General features: G+C 33.2%; 1 protein-coding gene across 3 annotated transcripts in view; it reads right to left on the reverse strand.

The window, feature by feature from the left end:
* The window catches only part of p47 (NSFL1 cofactor p47), a 51,673-nt gene that overhangs the window by 13,935 nt on the left and 18,178 nt on the right, over positions 1-19,560 (reverse strand). For all 3 annotated transcript variants that reach the window (XM_085821019.1, XM_035367605.2, XM_035367606.2), the window contains exons 4-6: positions 15,113-15,190; positions 5,983-6,243; positions 643-780 (exon numbers count right to left, since the gene is read on the reverse strand). In XM_085821019.1, coding sequence (XP_085677145.1) covers positions 643-780; positions 5,983-6,243; positions 15,113-15,190 — 477 coding nt within the window. The remainder of the gene's footprint in view (positions 1-642; positions 781-5,982; positions 6,244-15,112; positions 15,191-19,560) is intronic.

Raw genomic sequence — 19,560 nt, forward strand, 5'->3', positions numbered from 1 at the left:
GCCGCATGGGTAGAAACGCTGCACCCGCTGAAAATTTAAGTTTTAAACACGTAAACACCGTGGCGTTTCTTCCAGAAATTACAGTAATATTTAAGTTGTCTTTTACGATCTTATATGTTATCAAGTAGCAGCCAAACAAGAAGCAAGATTTATTCCTTGAAAATATTTATTTTGTATGAGTAAAAATTCAAGTCAGTGATAGTAATTTTGCTAAAAAAAAATATACATAGGAATGTTTAGTATGAAACCGTATACTTTAATGGTTTTCATATAACAACTAATATTTAAGCTGTTTTCAAGATCCCATATGTTATCAAGTAGCAGCTAAACAAGAAGCAAGAGTATTCCTTTAAAATATTTATTTTGTATGAGTAAAGTTACAAGTAAGTGACAGTAATTTTGCTAAGAATATAGGAATGTTTAGTAAGAAACAAGTAATATAACAATGGGTTAAATGCAAAAACATTTCTTCAAATTAGTTATATTATTAAGATGTTGCTATCTATTTAACTATTTTTTAGAGAGTTCGATAGAAAACTAGATTTAAAAAATAAATAAATAATAAATGTTTTCATACTTTGAAATGATATTCAATCAAGCAGATGTTAGCTCACTGTTAAATAGAAAAATATTCAAAATTACCTTCCCAGTCTAAAACCAGTTCCAGAAAAGGCTCGAACAGTAGGCTTCTTTTGAACATATTCTTCATGACTATGATCTTCAATGTTAAGATGAACCTCTTCACCTTTAGCTTTATGTCTTAGTTCTAAAGGAACTTCTCTGAGGTACACAGAAGGAAGAACATATAAAGAAGAAAATTTTATTAAACACAATACTGCATGTTTAATATATTTCATACTATATAAGTATATTTAAAACATGCAAGCTGGAGATGAAAACATCTTTTTAAACATTAAAACACTCAATTCTTCAAAAGAAGTTATCAAAGAAATTAAATGTACAGAAACTACTACCAAATTTTAATCTCTCTCTTTTTTTTTTTTTTTTTTTTTTTTTTTTTTTTTGTCTTCCAGATTTTATTTAAAATTTTCCAGATCTTATTTAAAAGACTCAAATGCAATATTCATATCGCTTTGTTTGTATTAAAACATAAAAAAAAAAAAAAAAAAAAAAAAACTCAATTCTTCGAAAGAAATTAAGAACTACTAATAGGATTTCGTTTCTTCTCCCCCCCCCCAAGGAATTTGTCTTCTTTTTTTCAAACTTCCCAATCCAATTTAAGGGAGCCATATACAGTCAAAAGTCGTTAATTCGGACACCCATAATCCGAAATGATCTATAATCCAGACCTCAAAGCTACAAACTTTCTGCGCATGCGTCGCGCTCACGCATGAGTGCGCGTAAGACCTTTACGGCTGCGAATATGTTTGTGCACATACGCGTTTAATGTGTAACGGACGGTATAAGCTAAGCTAAAATTATCTAATTCAGTTAATGTTGCAGATTGCGTTGTTCCTTAATCTTCGAATTGGATCCGGCTTATTATTTTTTGCAGACTGTTAGAGCAATTTCATAAAAGCAAGCTTGAACTTTCGATTATGTCAAATAGAATTTCCTATATATATTTACTAATATGTAATTTGTATCTATCTACAAAGCAAAAGTATGTTTTGAAATCCGAAATCTGTTTATCAATTTCACTCTGCGGATTGGAAGTTGATCTGTCAGCACTATCCTTATCTTCAGGGCAATGTTTTTATTTTATTTGACTTATAATTCCTTACTAAGTGTAGTATTTCATCTCAATGTACTCCGTCTTTGATATGATTTAAATCAAGTTCCTCGTCATTATAATTCGCTTCCGATAGTGAAGAAAGTGACCCAGAGGTTATTGAAAACGAAAACATTTCGAGTGACAAATTAGTCGGTATTCTCAACACAGCAATTATAGGACTTAAACAGCACAATTTTGTAACTAAACAAGAAATTATGTCTGTTTAATAGAATTAAAGAGAAAGTATTATCACATGAAACGAAGCAACTTACATTGAAAGAAATGTTTAATAAAGTAAACAAATAAATATTATGCTTTTTCTTTTTGTAAATTTTGATACCCTTTAGATCATAATTGTTCTTTATTTCATAAATTACGGTTTCATATTTTTAATTTTGTAATTTCTGCATGCCATCTTACCAGATTTAAACTGATGATCTATAATCCGGAAAAATCGATAATCCGGAATCACCGAAGTCCCGACGAGTCCGGATTAACGACTTTTGACTGTATAACATTTATCAACAAAGTAATCCTTACAAAGTATGCATCAATTATCTCAAAATTTTACAGCAATAGTTAACCAAAAGAAAAACTAATTACAGGTTTTAAAAAAGCACTTGGTTTCCAAAAAATTTCATCATAAATATTAAGTTTCAGAGGTTCTACAGAGTAAATAGTACCATATAAAATTTCTACATTAAAGTCCATCAAGATAATTTTGGTGAATAAATTACCAATGTAAAACTGTGGCTGATTATAACCCAATTTCATTAATAAATCATTAACTTAAATTAATTAAAAAATAAAATACTTTCTATAAACACGTGTACATGTATGTTTAAAAATATCATGATCTGTTAATATAGTTTCCCAAACTACTTAATTTATACTCATGTAAATATCATAAATTTTTTGTAAGTTTATGCTTTTTGTAATCTCAACTGCTCCTGACTTTGTTTTACTACTAATAGCAATTCATCCCTCAGGCAAAAATAACACGCACGTTTAAACAGATCTAAATTTTAACGAAGCAATTTAACTATAAAACACCATAAATTAAATCAACCAAAAAATTCATTAATATCTACAACTCATGCTAGAGAATAAAACTAATTCACAATTTAAAAATTTTCTGCATCTTGCAGGTATTAGAATCCCACTTAACCTTCAATCAGGGATACGATATTCAGTTTCATTGAATTTGCATTACATCATGTATTATTTGATAGATCAGATTAATAGGTAAATTAGTATAAAGACAAAATTCATAAAGTTATTATGCTATTGGATGTTCACAAAAATTTGCTGGACTACAAATAAATAGAAGTAATTGCAAATTGACATTTTTTAATGGATCTTTTATTAAAAAGGTATTTACTCATTACTTACAGCATCTTAAATAACCTTCAATCTTATTTTTATTACAGATAAACTTTTAACTGAATTACAATTAGCATATAAGGGCTGTCTGCCTTAAGCCTCTGGCTGCTCATCCCACGATTTCAAGGGCAACTCAAATGTAGCAACATCTCCTCATCCCGCGAGCATGTGTTTTTCTTCCTTTATTGAGGAGCGCATCCCGTTTTTTTCCCGTTTTACCATCGAAATAAATTATATACAGTATTAGATGTTTAGTTTATGTTTTGGCCAACAGATATTGTTAGCAGTCCACTAAATAAAGGCATTTGAAGGCATGTGGTATTACGGTACAAACTTCACTTTTTGACGCATTTTTCTTACAGAAATGGCTGTTAGAAAACGTTCTGCGATTATCTTAATCATTTAATTAAATTATTGAATTATTAATTAGATTTATAATTAGACTAATTATTAATTATATTTATTGAATCTAGTGCAAAGACTGTAAAGTTGGACATTGCCTTGAAACCTGTTTTGAACTTTATCATACTAAACTGCATTTCTAAGGTATTTTTCCACAGTGCTACATATTTTCTTAAACTTATACATTTTACTTTTTTATATTATGCAATAAATAGAAATTAACTGTAATTTGACTGAAATTAATTAATTTTTTTTCTGATAGCATCTGAAATTGTTTTTTCTGCCAACTTAGTTTCTCTGTAAAAATCTATATAAAAAATATTTTCTTGAAAGAAAAAGTGCATTTTTCAATTCTCCAATATATATGGATTTAAAGTATGGAAAAAAAATTACACAATTTTTTAAGCGATTTCGGTCTACAAATTGAGCAGTCAGAGGGTTAAGGAAGCAATGTCTTTGTAAAGGACTTTCAAAGGAAACTTTATGCACATTATACATGTACTCACATTACAGATGGGAAAATCCATAAACCTCCCAAGCAATCAGCCCATCTGCCGATATTTTAACATGAGTCAAACTACCAGAGGTTAGGATTTTACTTCTTTATTGTTAATGGGCAATAAAAATGGAACTTAATAAAGATCATCTATACCATTTTATGGCTTTATGTTTTCCAAAGTAAGATTGCTGTGAAAACAAAATGGATTGTCGAAGACTCCTATGAACAAAATATTGTGCTTAATAATGCTTCAAGAAATTACTTAAATAAGCAGAAATAAAATTATCACTAGAGACAAACCATACTTAAGAAGGAAAAAAAAAAAAGAATTGCGAGCAACGAATCATAATAATGAGAAACTGGCTCTAAAATTGGGAGAATTGTAAAATGAATATGTATGCTTTCTTAACTGTTAATTAAAAGAATATACAGTACAAAGTTCGAGATCCGGACGTCACATATGCAGAATGACCTAAAATCCGGACCTCAAAGGCACAAACGTATGCTTTATGCATGCGCATTTCATTTCCTCCCCCCGCATCTAATAAAACATGTGGAGAGTCCGATTCTTAATTTCATTTTGGCACTAAATAAAATACTTTGTTATTGAAGAAACAATCATTTTAGCATAAATTTGTATCATCAATAATTTGGCTCTGTAGCAACCAAATTGCCTGCTTGGCTTACATCTGAAACCGAAACATTCTACATAGATACATGGTTGAATTTACACGTATCAATATTTTATATCCTAGACGCCAACCTGGCAAATAATTTTTTATTATATTTTTCTTTCATTACCGCATGTTTATCAACGCATGACAACTTGAATAACGACTCATATAGCGATACATAAGCAATTTTTTTATGTTAGTAATTGAATAATGAAGAGTATGGAAAACTTATGTTTTCCTGATCCAATAATGTGTCCTAAATATTTAATTTGAGGTTTTGCAAACGAACATTTCTTCGAATTGATAGTAAATCCAAGTGACTCTAGTTTGGTGAAAACTTTATCCAGATGTTGGAGATGAGTGTCGAAATCCGTGGAAAATGTAACATTGACATTACGTTTGGCAATGATTACAGATTTAAGTTAAATGTACTAAGAAATGTTGATGAAGAGAAATTTTTTTCTATACACTAAAAATAGATTTTGTTAATGATACTCATAGACCAAAAGATTACATTTAGTGCTCTTTGAATTAAGAATAACTGATTTGTTATTCACATAAACCCAGAACCAGCGGCAAGGCTTGTATGGCCGCAAAAGGCAGCAGAATTCAGGACCCACAGACACTGCATCAGGCAGTAAGATTTAACGGATTTCGTAAAGAAATGTACAGAAGAGGTAATAAATGAAGATGATATAAAAGAAGCTTTTCAGTGTGATGACAATGCTCCTCAATCATCAATCAATTAACGGATGGTGAAATCTGTAGTATGGTTCTAGATGCAGAAAATACCGCTACTGATAGTGAAGAAAGTAACAGAGGTTACTGAAAACGAAAAAATTTCGACTGACAAATTAGTCAAAATTCTCGACACACCAATTACAGGACTTCAACTATGTAACTAAACAAGAAATTATGTCTGTCTATAAAATTAAAGAGAAAGTAATTGCATAAAAAACGAAGCAACTTATATTGAAAATGTTTAAAATAAACAAATAAGTATTAAGTTTTTGTAAATTTTGGTACCATTTAAATTCATAAATGCTTCATTAATTCATAAATCCTAATTTCATATTTTTAATTTTATAATTTCTACATGCCATCTTACTAGATTTAAACTGGTGATCTAATATCTGGAAAAATCCCAAATTCGAAATCGCGGAAGTCCCGACTTTGTACTGTATTTAAAAATAAAGTAAACTTTTCCAAGCACCTAAATATAAAGTACTTTTTCAGATATAAATTTCAGTATTTAAAACATTTTTGAGAAAAAATTTTAAAACTTTTACCCTTTACGAATAGAATCCAGAAACTCCTTATTTTCAGGATCATGATAATCTCGAAGTGGGCCATCATTTATAGTAAAGCCTGTCCTCCAAAGTCTTAAACAAATTTCCACATTTTGAGACACAGCATCATCACCTACAGGGTCAGAAACAGCACTGCTGCTTTCTGAAGATGATCCTAGAACATACCCTGTGCCACGAAATGCTTTCAGTTTGGTTGAACTGTGTCTTTTTTCCGAAGAATCAACAACTTCAGCTCCAAAACTACACAGTAAAAGACAGCAGAATAAGGAGACAAATATATAAGAGCATATGCCATTAAAGGTTATCTGAAAAAATATTAATGACTTGCACATGATCTTAAAACATTGTTTCAGACATATTTAAAAACTGCATTATTTTTGTTAAAATTTAATACATAGATAAAACAAAAGTCAAAAAATAAAAAAAGTATAATACATAACTCAGTTTAAAGCATGTATAAAAGCTGCAATAATATAAGCAGTAAATACAGATTTAAATTTACTAATTTAAGCTAAACGAAAGTATTCAATAATATAAGCTTCTTTCAATTAGAATCAATTGCAAAAATTATAAAAATGCGGCAAAAAAATTAACAAAAATGCACAAACACGTGAATAAAACATGATAAAACAAAAACTGTTGCCGAAAAATTCAAGACCAAATGGAATACTTAACATGAAATTGCATATATATGAAAGCTGAGAAAAACATCAATATTACACAGCAATAGAAACAAAAAAAACAAAAAACAAAAAAAAAAAAAAAAACTACTATGCTTTAACTACAAAAAGAGAAGCAATGTGAAAATTAAAATAAACAGAGACAATATACGAAATTACACGCACCTCATTACAGGCAGCATAAGAATGATTTTATTAGCTATGACCTCAACAGTTCAACCATTGAAACATTAAGAGGGCAAATGTAGCGAATAGTTTATCCAACAGATGGCAGTATCTGCCAAGCTCCTTTGGTAATTGTCATTGCGCATGCGCAAGCAGAGTGTAAAAAGAAGTATGTTATTAGGAGAATGAGCTTTCGTTAATAATGTTGCTGCGCGTTTTCGCTGTGTAAATAAAAGTATATTTTTATATCATAGATGTTCTTTACTCTCTAATGCGAAGCACTAGGTTAGTGCACGAATCTCTTCTGATTCAGAAACCATTTTCAAACCGTGGATCACCACAATAAAAAGTGGCGTCCGTCTAACAGAACGCATTAGTTGGGTACAGGACACTTTTGATGGTTTAACAGCAGAAATGGAAGCCTTGAAAGTAAGAAGAATACCACTGCGTGCAGCCTTCACGAAAGCATATAATAGCCTACATGGACATTTGAATGAGTCAGAATTGAACAGTGATGTTCTATTATCGTCCCTGGAAATCCTGGAAGATAAAGGAATTCGACTACAACAGTTGGATGAAGAAATATTGGATCTCCTATCAAAATCGAAAGAAGTCTCGCAAGAAGAATATACTAAAGAATTTGAGTCATGTGAGACTTACAAGGAGAAATTAATAGCAGCCAGGATGAAAGTGAAGCAAATCACTGTGGAAATAGAGAAAAATTTGCTGACTCATGCATCGGTAAATGAAACCAGAACTGTTGATTCAAGAACAACGGCAACGAATTTGAAGCTTCCGAAAATAAATTTGATTGAATTTACAGGTGATCCACGACAATGGTTGAATTTCTGGAATACCTTTAGTAAGATACACGAAGATCCAGTGCTAGATGATCATTTGAAATTCGTATATCTGATCCAGGCTACTGCTGCCAAATCGAAAGCACGGGAAATAGTGCAGAGTTTCCCGACAACTAAAGAAAATTATCCGAAAGTCATCGAACATTTAAAGAATCGTTTTGGACGTGAAGATATTCTTATACAAGTGTACGTTCGGGATTTATTGAATCTTGTGTTGATAAATAATAATGCAACCAAAAAGGACTTTGCGCTATCATCGTTGTACGACAGTTTAGAAACAAAACTGCGTGCTCTGGAATCTCTCGGTGTGACTGAAGATAAATACGCTAGTGTTATTTTTCCGTTAGTTGAATCTTGCCTGCCCCCTGACATCTTACGCGTGTGGGAGAGGGAACGGGAGAGCTCGTCACAACAAGGTAAGAGCGATCTTGAATTTATTCTTGTTTTTGAAAAATGAAGTGATATCTGAAGAGAGAATTAAATTAGCGCGTTTTTCTTTTGATAAAAGTAGAAAATCTAAAAGTTACATTAATGATGAGTCTAATATTCCTACTTGTAATGATTTGTATACAGGAGACAAATTTAAAGAAAATGCTCCTATTAAGAAAGTTGAGGAATCGTGTTTATTTTGTGATAAGCCACATTTAACAGAAAAATGTTTTAAAGCTAGTACGCTTAAATATCAGGATAAAAAAGATTTAATATTTAAGAAGGGTTTATGTCTATTATGCTTGAAGAAAAACCATATTTCTCGTAACTGTAAGTCCAAGGTTAAGTGTTTAATTTGCCAGAAAAGGCATTTGGCAGTAATGTGTCAACAAGTTCCTTCTCAATTGAAAGAGACTAAACAAGTAGAGCCTGTGGCAAAAAACGAGGTCAATGTTTTGGCTAGCAGATCCGCGAGCTCCGATGTGTTACTACAAACATTAATCGTAAGGGTAAAAAATGGCAACAGGGAAAGGATAGTCAGAGGGATTATAGATACGGGTTGTGAGAGAAGTTATTTAACGAAAGATATTACAGATTCTTTGAAATGTAACAGTGTTGGTGAAGTGAAATTAGTTCATAAATTATTCGGAGGTGTAGAAACAAAAGAAAATTGCATTCTAAATATATAGTTAATTTGAGTAGCCTTGATAATAAATATGTATGTAGTGTGCATTGTTTAAGTGAATCTGTTATCTGTTCTGATGTTAAGAAAATACCTAAAGGTCCTTGGTTGAAAGAACTTCGTAAATTAAATATTCAAGTGTCAGATGTAGAGGGTAATGCTCTCGAAAACGAAAGTGACATTAAATTGTTGATAGGTTCTGATATTGCTGGAAAATTATTCACCGGAAATATTAAATGTTTACAAAGTGGTCCGGTCGCGATGGAAACAAGTTTGGGATGGATTTTAATGGGTAAAATTCCAGCGAAGGAATCTTCGGGTATAAATGATTCTCTTGCATGTGTTTCTTTATTGCTAAACGAAAGATCAGCAGAAAACTTGTGGAAGTTAGACGTTATTGGTATAAATGACCCAGTTGAGTCTAAAACGAAAGCTGAAATTCATGAGGAGACCATGCAATATTTTGAGGAAAATTTGAATTTGGATTCAGACGGGAGATATGAAACTGCATTACCTTGGGTATTGGACCCCTCTCGCTTGTCTAATAATAAAACGTTGGCAGAAAAACGCCTGACTAATACGCGAAGGAAATTATTAGATTCGAATCAAATTAAAGTTTATCAGGAAGTATTTGATACTTGGTTGAAGGAACGAATTATTGAAGAGGTAAATGAAGGCGAAGTAGATAGAGAGCACTATTTGCCTCATAGGCCGGTTTTTAAAGAATCTAGCGAAACTATGCGAGTAAGGCCAGTTTTTGATGCTTCGGCACACGCCAAAGGAGAACTTTCCTTAAATGATTGTCTTGAGAAAGGTCCCAACCTAATAGAAATAATTCCAACATTGTTGAATCGTTTTCGGAAATATCCTGTTGCAGTAATTTCAGACATTGAGAAAGCCTTCTTGCAGATTGGTATAAGAGAGAAGGATGGAGATTATTTGCGTTTCTTTTGGAAAGGTGCAAAAGAAGAGAATACTAAAATTTACAGACATTGTCGCGTGGTTTTTGGGCTTAACTGTAGTCCATTTTTGTTAGCCGCTACGTTGAACTATCATTTAAATCGTGCCCCAGATCAGTTTGCAGTTACAGCCAACATTTTGAAGGAGTCCTTCTATGTTGATAATTGCCTGACTAGTTTTAAGAATATTGAAGAATTGAATAGATTTGTACTAGAATCGAGAATGTTATTGTCACTGGGAAAGTTTAATCTTAGAGGATGGCAGTCGAATTGTGAAACCGAAATAATTCCCAACTCTAAATTAGATACATTCGTTTGCGTTCTAGGGTTAAATTGGGATTTGAAGGATGATACTCTTTCTTGTAAAATTGAGTCACTAAAGAAAGAGGAGATTGTCGCGAGTAAACGAACACTCCTTTCTTGCGCGCATAAGTTATTTGACCCAGTAGGCTTCCTTTCTCCCGTTACCCTGTTCCCAAAGGTGATATTGCAAGAGTGTTGGAAATTACGATTAAATTGGGATCAAAAATTGCCAGAACATTTAGAAAAGAAGTCCATACAATGGGTAAAGGAAATGAAACTGCTGTCTGATGTCAAAATTCCTAGATGGCTTAATATTGACAGATCGGTTAACGAAGATGTAAGTCTTCATGTTTTCAGCGATGCCAGCAAGCATGCCTATGCTACCTGCATTTTCTTAAGAGTGAAGACCGAAAATAAGGTTTGTTTAAATTTTGTGCAAGCACGCACTAGAGTTAAGCCTTTAAAGAGTATATCCATTGCTCGTTTGGAATTATTATCCTGCTTAATCGTAGCACGCTTGGGACGTATGGTCTTTTCAGATTTGAACATGCCAAATTTAAGAACATTCTTCTGGACTGACTCAACAACCGCTTTGTGCTGGATCCAGCGAGACGTACGGTGGGGAACTTTCGTTTGGAATCGTGTCCAAGAAATCAGAACACTTACAAAAATAGAAGATTGGCATTACATCCCTTCGGAGCTGAATGCCGCCGATCTCCCTTCTAGAGGCTGTTCAGTTAAACAGTTTTTGCTGTCGAAATGGTGGGAGGGCCCATCATGGCTGTTAGAACCAGAATCATCATGGTCAAGAGGCACCGATTTGCCGGACGAAGAGATCATAAATTCAGAAAGGCGTAAATCAGTATTGACAACTCTTAACAAAGATTCTAAACCTGACAATTGGTATTACAGGTACTTTTCATCCATAAAGAAAATTGTACGCATGTTAGGTTGGATTCTTAGGTTTTACTTTAAATTACGAAGAATTACAAACGAAACCTCCAAAATTTTGTCAGTTTCGGAAATTGAAAGAGCTGAGATAACTCTTATGTTATTGGTTCAAAGACAATCATTTAAGAGTGTGAACGATGATAAAATTAAAGACCTCAGACCTATAGTTGATCGTGATGGTTTGATCAGAGCTAAAACCAATATTTCTTATCGCGACGATACTGATGACTTTAAGTTTCCTGTCATTTTGCCATCTGATCATGCAGTAGTAAACTTACTAATAATGAATGCACATAATGAGCTGCTGCATGCTGGTACTTCTATGGTGATGTCTCATTTGCGGGAAAAGTATTGGATCCTCAAAACTCGTAAGACAGTACGAAACTGCATTAGAAAATGTGTTAAATGTCAAAGATTTAAATCCAAAAGTTGTGATGTAACTCCAGGAATTTTGCCGAAAGATAGAGTACGTGATGCAAATGTTTTTGAGATAGTGGGTGTCGATCTGGCAGGACCCCTCTACCTTAAGGATGGTCGAAAAGCTTATATTGTTCTTTACACATGTGCGGTCTATAGGACCATTCATCTGGAGTCAGTAACATCCTTGACAACTGAAGCTTTTTTCCAGTCATTGAGACGTTTCATTTCTCGTCGCGGAAGACCATCTATAATATACTCAGACAATGGCAGTAATTTTAAAGGAGCGGAGAGCCTTCTGCATACAATTGATTGGGAGAGTCTGCGATCAAAAGCCGCTGAGCAAAGAATTCAGTGGAAATTTATTCCTCCTTCCGCACCTTGGTGGGGCGGTTGGTGGGAACGTTTAGTTCAAATGGTGAAACAGATTCTGAGAAAAGTTCTAGGTCGTGCTGCCCTGGATTACGAGGAGTTGCTTACAGTACTATGCGACTGTGAGAGAGTAATCAATACTAGGCCACTTACCTACGTGTCGGAAGACGTTGAAGATTCATTCTCATTAACTCCAGAAATGTTCTTGCGGGAGATTTCCAAATCAGGAGTACCTGATATCGATACAGTGGATAAGGAAAAACTGAGTAAATGAGCTAAGTATCTACAAAAGGTGAGAGAACAACTTAGAGCAAGATTCCGTGTGGAATATCTAGGACAGTTACGTCAGCAGTTCATTAAAAACTCTATAGCTAAACCTCTCCAGGTGGGTGAAATTGTTCTACTTGAAGATAACAACAAAAAACGTGCTTTTTGGAACCTGGCGCGTGTCATAAAGCTGCTACCTGGTCGTGATGGACAAATAAGACTTGCTGTCATAAAAACAGAGACTTCTGAGTTTCTGAGACCAGTGCAAAGACTGTGCAGACTTGAGCTGGATAACCCAGTCCAAAAGGATATGACTGAAAATATTCCTATGACTACCAGCAGTGGTAGAACTGTGAAACCAGTGATACGTCTGTGAAATGTTTTGTACTTGTTTGAATACTTTGTAATAATTTGATTTATTTTTATTTTTCTAGGTTTAGTATTATCTGTTACTATGTCTAGAAAATTATGGAATGCTGCATCTCCAGGTAAATTTGTATTTCAATTTAATTAGAACATCTTGGTAGGCATAATTTTATACTTCAATATTGTATACTGTACTATTATGCATATATTATACTTAACAGATGTGTGAATTTACCTCCCAGTAAATTCAGGTGGGAGGAATATGTAGCGAATAGTTTATCCAACAGATGGCAGTATCTGCCAAGCTCCTTTGGTAATTGTCATTGCGCATGCGCAAGCGGAGTGTAAAAAGAAGTATGTTATTAGGAGAATGAGCTTTCGTTAATAATGTTGCTGCGCGTTTTCGCTGTGTAAATAAAAGTATATTTTTATATCATAGATGTTCTTTACTCTCTAATGCGAAGCACTAGGTTAGTGCACGAATCTCTTCTGATTCAGAAACCATTTTCAAACCGTGGATCACCACAGCAAATAAGAAAGACTTTGCCACTATTTTTCTTTAAGCCACATTATGGCTGTAAATGAAAAGTCAACATATCCATTCCCAAAGGTGGACCTTTCTTGAACCGGCTACGGCGCTGCTGTCACAGTTCCTGAAGATGGTAATTGTGCGTCACATGTCCATAGTAATGAAGTTTCTACAACAAAGTGTGTTGTTTTCTATGGAGCAAGGGATGAATGCTCATCAAAACCCACTAGGAAATGCAACCCACATATGATGAATCATGTCTTACTTTGAGTAGTATGAGGTGGTATGTTACGGTTTCGTAAAGGCTGTAAAACCTGCATGACAATAAGCAGTTGGGAAAGCCACATTCTCTTCTGAGTGACAACATTTCCTGCGTGTATACAATGGTGAAAGCAGATTGCCATATGCACCTCGAAGGCATTTCTTGGGAGCTTGGCATTTTATATGAAAGCACTTACAACATCCTTCATGGGTACTGGAAGGTTTCACATCAGTAGGTGTCTGATCCTACAAGCCTACAAGCTCTGATCATTTCACTGAGAGAATTTGGACCACTCACCATACAAAACGAACCTTGCCCTAGTGATTTCCACATTTTTAGCCTGCTGCTGAAATTCCTTGGCATGATAGCAATTTACATGCCACAATGCAGCCAAGACAGCAGCCCAACAGTGGTTCCACAGCCAGCTGGACGAATTCTACCACCGGGCCATCTCAAATTTAGTATTACTATGAGACAAATGTCTGAACCAGTGTAGCAACTACCTAGAAAAATAGTATACAATATGTAGAATAATACAGTACAAAGTCTGAAATTCGGATGTCCATTATCCGGAATGATCTAAAATCCGGACCTCAAAACCACCAACAAAATTTTTCTCGTAGGTTTTACGCATGTGCATTTGAATTCCCCCTCCACGCATAATAAAACATCTGGAGAGTCCCGATTCTTAATTTTACTTCGACACTAAATAAAATACCTTGTTATTGAAGAAACAATCATTTTAGCATAAATTTGTAAGATCAGTAATTTGGCTCCATTGCTGTGTATTTGCTTGGCACGCATCTCAAACCAAAACATTCCACATAGATACATCGTTGATCTGACACCAACCTGACCGAGTCATTATTTATTATACTTTCCTTCCATTACCACATGTTTATCAAAACATGACAACTTGAGTAATGACTCATGTAGACTCATGGCATCTCAAACTGAAACATTCCACATAGATACATCATTGATCTGACACCAACCTGACCGAGTCATTATTTATTATACTTTCCTTTCATTACTGCATGTTTATCAAAACATGACAACTTGAGTAATGACTCATGTAGCGATACACAAACAAATTTTTTATATTAGTATTTGAATAATAAAGGACTGTGGTAACCTTTTATGTTGACTTGGCGACATAAAATGCAACTGAAATCTGTAATCACTTGGCGATGATTACAGATTTCAGTTGCACTAAAAAATGTTGACGAGAAAAAATTTACCAAAAATTTCTTTCCATATGCTAAAAATAGATTTTATTGATGATACTCACAGATCCAAAGATTACATTTATATCATAAATACTTCATTACTTCATAAATTGTGATTTCATATTTTTTATTTTATAATTCCTTCATGCCATCTTACTAGATTTAAACTGATAATTTATTATCCAGAATCACAGGAGACCCAACGAGTCCAGATTTCGGACTTTGTACGGTACATATATTTGTAATTACCTGCATGTACCTTAATTTGGTTGATAAAAAAATAGGGGCAAAGACTTTCCAATTTATACCCCTAGAATTTCAGAAAATTTTTAATAACATTAATAAGGAAAAAAATAGTGAATGAGCTTAAGCCCATCCCTATGCAGCTCTAGAATGCTAGCAATAAATAAAAATTTATTAAAATATGTGAAGAAATTAAAACAAAAATTATATTCCAAAGCCTAATTTTACATTATACAGATACATCAACAGATTGTTGGCAGTGTGTTGGCAGATCCTGGTTAATATCCAAGTACCAAATATATCATCTTAAAATTTACTAAATATGGTATTCATTGTCTGAATGGGAAAATTCAGTTGAACCTTTTAAATAGCCTTTTGACTAGAATACGTCTTACCTTCTGACTGCTTTAAATACTTCTTCAACAATTTCATTTCCAGCTTTTCGTTTCCCAGGGCCCAACACTTGTTGACCACTAAAAATAAAAACAGATTAATTAATAAACACAATAATTAGTACCTTAGACCATTTAAAAAAAAGTAAACATATCACAGTATACAGATTCCCTGTACGTAATACCTCTTATTCAGCTCCTGTGTTAAACCTGTAACTTTTTTTTACTATTTAGCTAATGCTTAATCTTATTTAATTCATTTTTCTTAATTATGATGTGGACATTAATTGCAGTTAATTTGCAAAGGTACTCTCCCCTGTCAAACATTGAACATTTAGTGGAAAAAGTGTCATCTTCCAAATATCTAACTGTTCTAGATCTTACTCGAGGTTACTGCCAGATCCTCTAAATAAAAGAGCTCAGCGTTATGCTGCTTTTGTGACAAATTTTGAAACATTTAAACCCTTAATGTTACTTTTCGGGCTAAAAAATGCACCATATGATTTTAGCCATTTGATGGCAGGATTATTAAGAAACTGTGAAGAATTTGCTGTACCCTATATTGACGATGTCGCAGTATTCTTACAAGCCTGAGAAGAACATTTGAAGCACTTCGAAATTATTTCAAAGAAGATGAAAATTGCTAAACTGCATATTAAGCCTTCGAAATGTCAATTTGCTCATATGACTGTCAAATATCTAGGTCATGTCGTAGGACAAGGTCAAGGAAGACCGAAACACAGTCGCATGGACCTCCAACCTAAGGTTATATACCAATCAGAGTTATATGTCCATGCGACGAAAAAGAATCTACCATCCACCGCTAGCGGCATTCACTGAATCAATGATAGTAATATTACAATGCTAAATTGACAATGTCATCTATACAATAATTGTTACATAATAATTTGTATGAAAAATAAATATACGATCAATTAATAATTACATTGTCATGGATAGGATCCATGTTGTGGAGAGCGGAACTTATATGTTAACCAGTTTTTAAACCTATGTCTTCTTCAATACGTCATGACTTCACGTTCTTCAGTTACACACCTAATGATGTGTGTCCGTATTATTTTTGCAGTTATCCATAGAGTAAGCCAGTCACATCAGTTCAGGCAGTTGATAGTTCCATAGCCCAAAGTATATGATGTTATGTAGGCTATTCTATGTTCATATAAACTGAATTCTAAGTTAACTTTTGATAAATTTGAAGTACACTTTTGTTAAGTTCATTGTTCAAGTAAATACCACTTGTCCACTTCGATACATCATAACTTCGTGTCCTTAACAGTTTGCACATCTCATTATGTGTATCCATAGCAATTTGCACACTGTGTCGCAATTATCCACAAGGCAATCACAAAATTGCAGTTGGGAAGTTCATTGTAATATGTACATATTTTATTATTATCCATAGAAGCAAATGTTTTGTAAATAATGACTTGGCTCCCAGATGATAAAAAAAGAAGGAAACTAATTCTTAAATTTTTCAATACAATTCTAAATTGTGCAAAACTACAGATTTGTTAACCAGTTCCAGTCAATACAAATTGACTAGTATTTCAACAATATAAAGCACATATCCTAAAATAAAACGTCTAATGGAAAACAGGAACTAATTCCCAATTAAAATAGACATAAAATACATAATTATTCAGCACATATTATATACCAATCATCATACCATAAAAATACACATGTTTCAAATGCTGCAACTAATTTTTTAATACAGTTAGAATATTTACCAATCAAACATACTACAAATGTACATGTTTAAAAAAAAAAACTGCAACTAATTTTTTTCATGGCAGTTAAAATAATAAATTTCAATTATATACAATTATAAATAGCATAAATAAACAATTTCAATCTATACAAATTGACAGGTATTCCTACATTATAAAAACACATATTCAAATATAGCTAATCATTCTTGTAAAATGGCTATAATAGTGCCCAATTTCTTCAAATAATTAAAAAAATCTACAGAAAAACAGGAACCTCCTTGCCACGAGGAATTTTGTGGGCTTGGGCTGACTTTAGGTCAGACAACAACAAGTGAACAACAACAAAAACAAGTCATAAAAAAGTAACACTGCTAGCGAAGCGAAATAATATACTAAACGCATTGTATTGTTGCGTGCGTACGGGTTCGTTAGGAAATGAATGCACAAGTCCGACGAAAAATGAACAAAATTTATTATTATCACAACAAAAATGCTTAATTTTCCTCAGACATTCGTTCAGTATTACGATATCTTACAGTAGTTATCTTTTAACTACTCAAACGTTTAAGAGAACTTAATTCAAAACAGCTAGAGAAAGCTAATCCATGAATTCGCTAGTCAACAAGAGCAGTTTTCTAAACAAACTCTTAAAACAACAACAAACTAACTAAAATAACAACTGAATCCTCCTCTTCATAAGATTTTAAATCGCGCACGAGAATTTTCTCAAAATCAAAAAGAGATATTTATTTTCTATATGTTAAATGCACGTGCTCTAGTATTTTTAATTTTCCGGCTTAGCTTTCCTTTAATATTCGTCTTGAGCTGCACTGCACGGGGAATAAAACAATTTAATTTATAATTCAAATAACATTAGCTATTTAAATACCAAATTTGTAACAGTATATTAAATATATTGCTGAAGACTATTTATTATCTTAAAATTAAAAACAAATTAATATACATATTCAATAAGTTTGCACTGAATAAATTGTTGTTCGCAGTGTAGTTTACGACAAGGTACGACAAACTGTGATTACAACAGGGCACAAAAAATGCTCTAAAGCTGATGTCTAGGGATATATCCAAAATTCTTTTCTGCAAACCGATATGTTGTTGACAACAATAGAGTGGAGTTTCAACCGGCGATGCTACATTTCCTCCAAAAGTTTGCAAAAACTGCAGTTCATACATAACACCTATACTATTTATATCGCTTTGAATTTATCAATTAATGCTTTTTGCAGTTTTTCACATAAATTGAACTGATCTTGTAAATATATGTGAACAAAAATACATGATGACGATGCATATGTAAGGGTACAGGGGGCGCCGTAGACATGTTCAACAAGTTGCTTAGTTCTTATTTTGTGTCTACAGTTGCAATCACAGTAATCTGGGCAACATTAATCTTTTTTTGTGCCTTTTTTGGTGATTGCTTGTAGTTATTGTTATTCTACATAAAAAAAGGGTAAGCACAGTTACATATTATGTTAAACTTAGGTTAGCATTTGAATTCACAAAAGCGACAATTTGAGAATAATTACTCAAAAAATGTTTTCTTTACATAAAACATTTGTTTATTAAACTAAAAATCATTATCTTCTACGAAGAAAGGATTGACATATTTACGCACTACCACTGAATTTAAAGTATACCTGTTTGAGGTTTGAAATGAAGTAAAAACATACAAGGTATTCTGAAATCAAAAAATGGTCTTTTTCCGACTTTTAGCTATACGGAATTTTTCCTATAGCTTTTAGCTATAGGAAAACTGAAGGAAAATGTTTCATTATTTCATTATGTCTTATATACACACTTTAAATTTGACTTATTTACTTTAATAAACAAAAGAGTACCCCCACCTTCTGGAAGTATTTGGTACTGATCTAATAGTTTATATGTTTTCTAAGCAATAGTTTAAGATATACTCACTTTTTCAGAAGTAAGGTAAAATACTTCAAACAATGACTTTCTGAGTGTTTTTAAGAAGTGTTATAAGGTATTTCTCCCTCTTTCCTAGCATCCTTCGTGGTGTAGTGGTTCTGGACGTTATTCCAGAGGTCCGTGGTTTGATTCCCGGCGAAGGCGGTTGCTAATTTTTCATCTTTCCTGCTTCCAAAAATAAACCTAATGACTCTACAAGTGGCGCTCGAACTAAAAGGGTTGTGGATGATGATTCTCCGCACCCAGAATTTGGCGACTAGGTCCCCTAAAACCCTAGTCGCCCTTTAAAAAGGGGAGTATATAAGGTATTTCTCCCACTTCCCTAGCGTGCCTTCGTGGTGTAGTGGTTCTGCATGCTGGGCCGGTATTCCAGAGATCCGTGGTTCGATTCCCGGCGAGGGCGGTTGCTTTTCTGCTTCCAATTAACCTAATGGCTCTACAGTGTTTTATGCAATATTCCTTATAATAGTTATTTCCTACTTTTTATTTTTACTCCCTCTTTTTCTGTTTTCATTTTTGACCAGATATTGGAAGAAAAACAGAAAAAAATTGTCTAAATATCAGAATGTAATGAAGAAAAAGAAAGTGAGAGGAAGACTTAATACACCAGAACTTTAAAATTAATCAGTATCTCCAAAACCCAAAGAATACCCAATATTTAATAATATTTTAAAGTGTATAAAATTACTACTAGCACTAGTTGTCCATCAACATCTCAGCTACCATTAAAATTACCAAAAGAACCTAATAATCAGAAAGAGTTAGAAAGTG

The sequence above is a fragment of the Stegodyphus dumicola genome, chromosome 7 (assembly GCF_044657685.1).
Source record: "Stegodyphus dumicola isolate Sdum_Otavi_A_Nest chromosome 7, ASM4465768v1".
In the NCBI taxonomy this organism is placed as follows: domain Eukaryota; kingdom Metazoa; phylum Arthropoda; class Arachnida; order Araneae; family Eresidae; genus Stegodyphus; species Stegodyphus dumicola.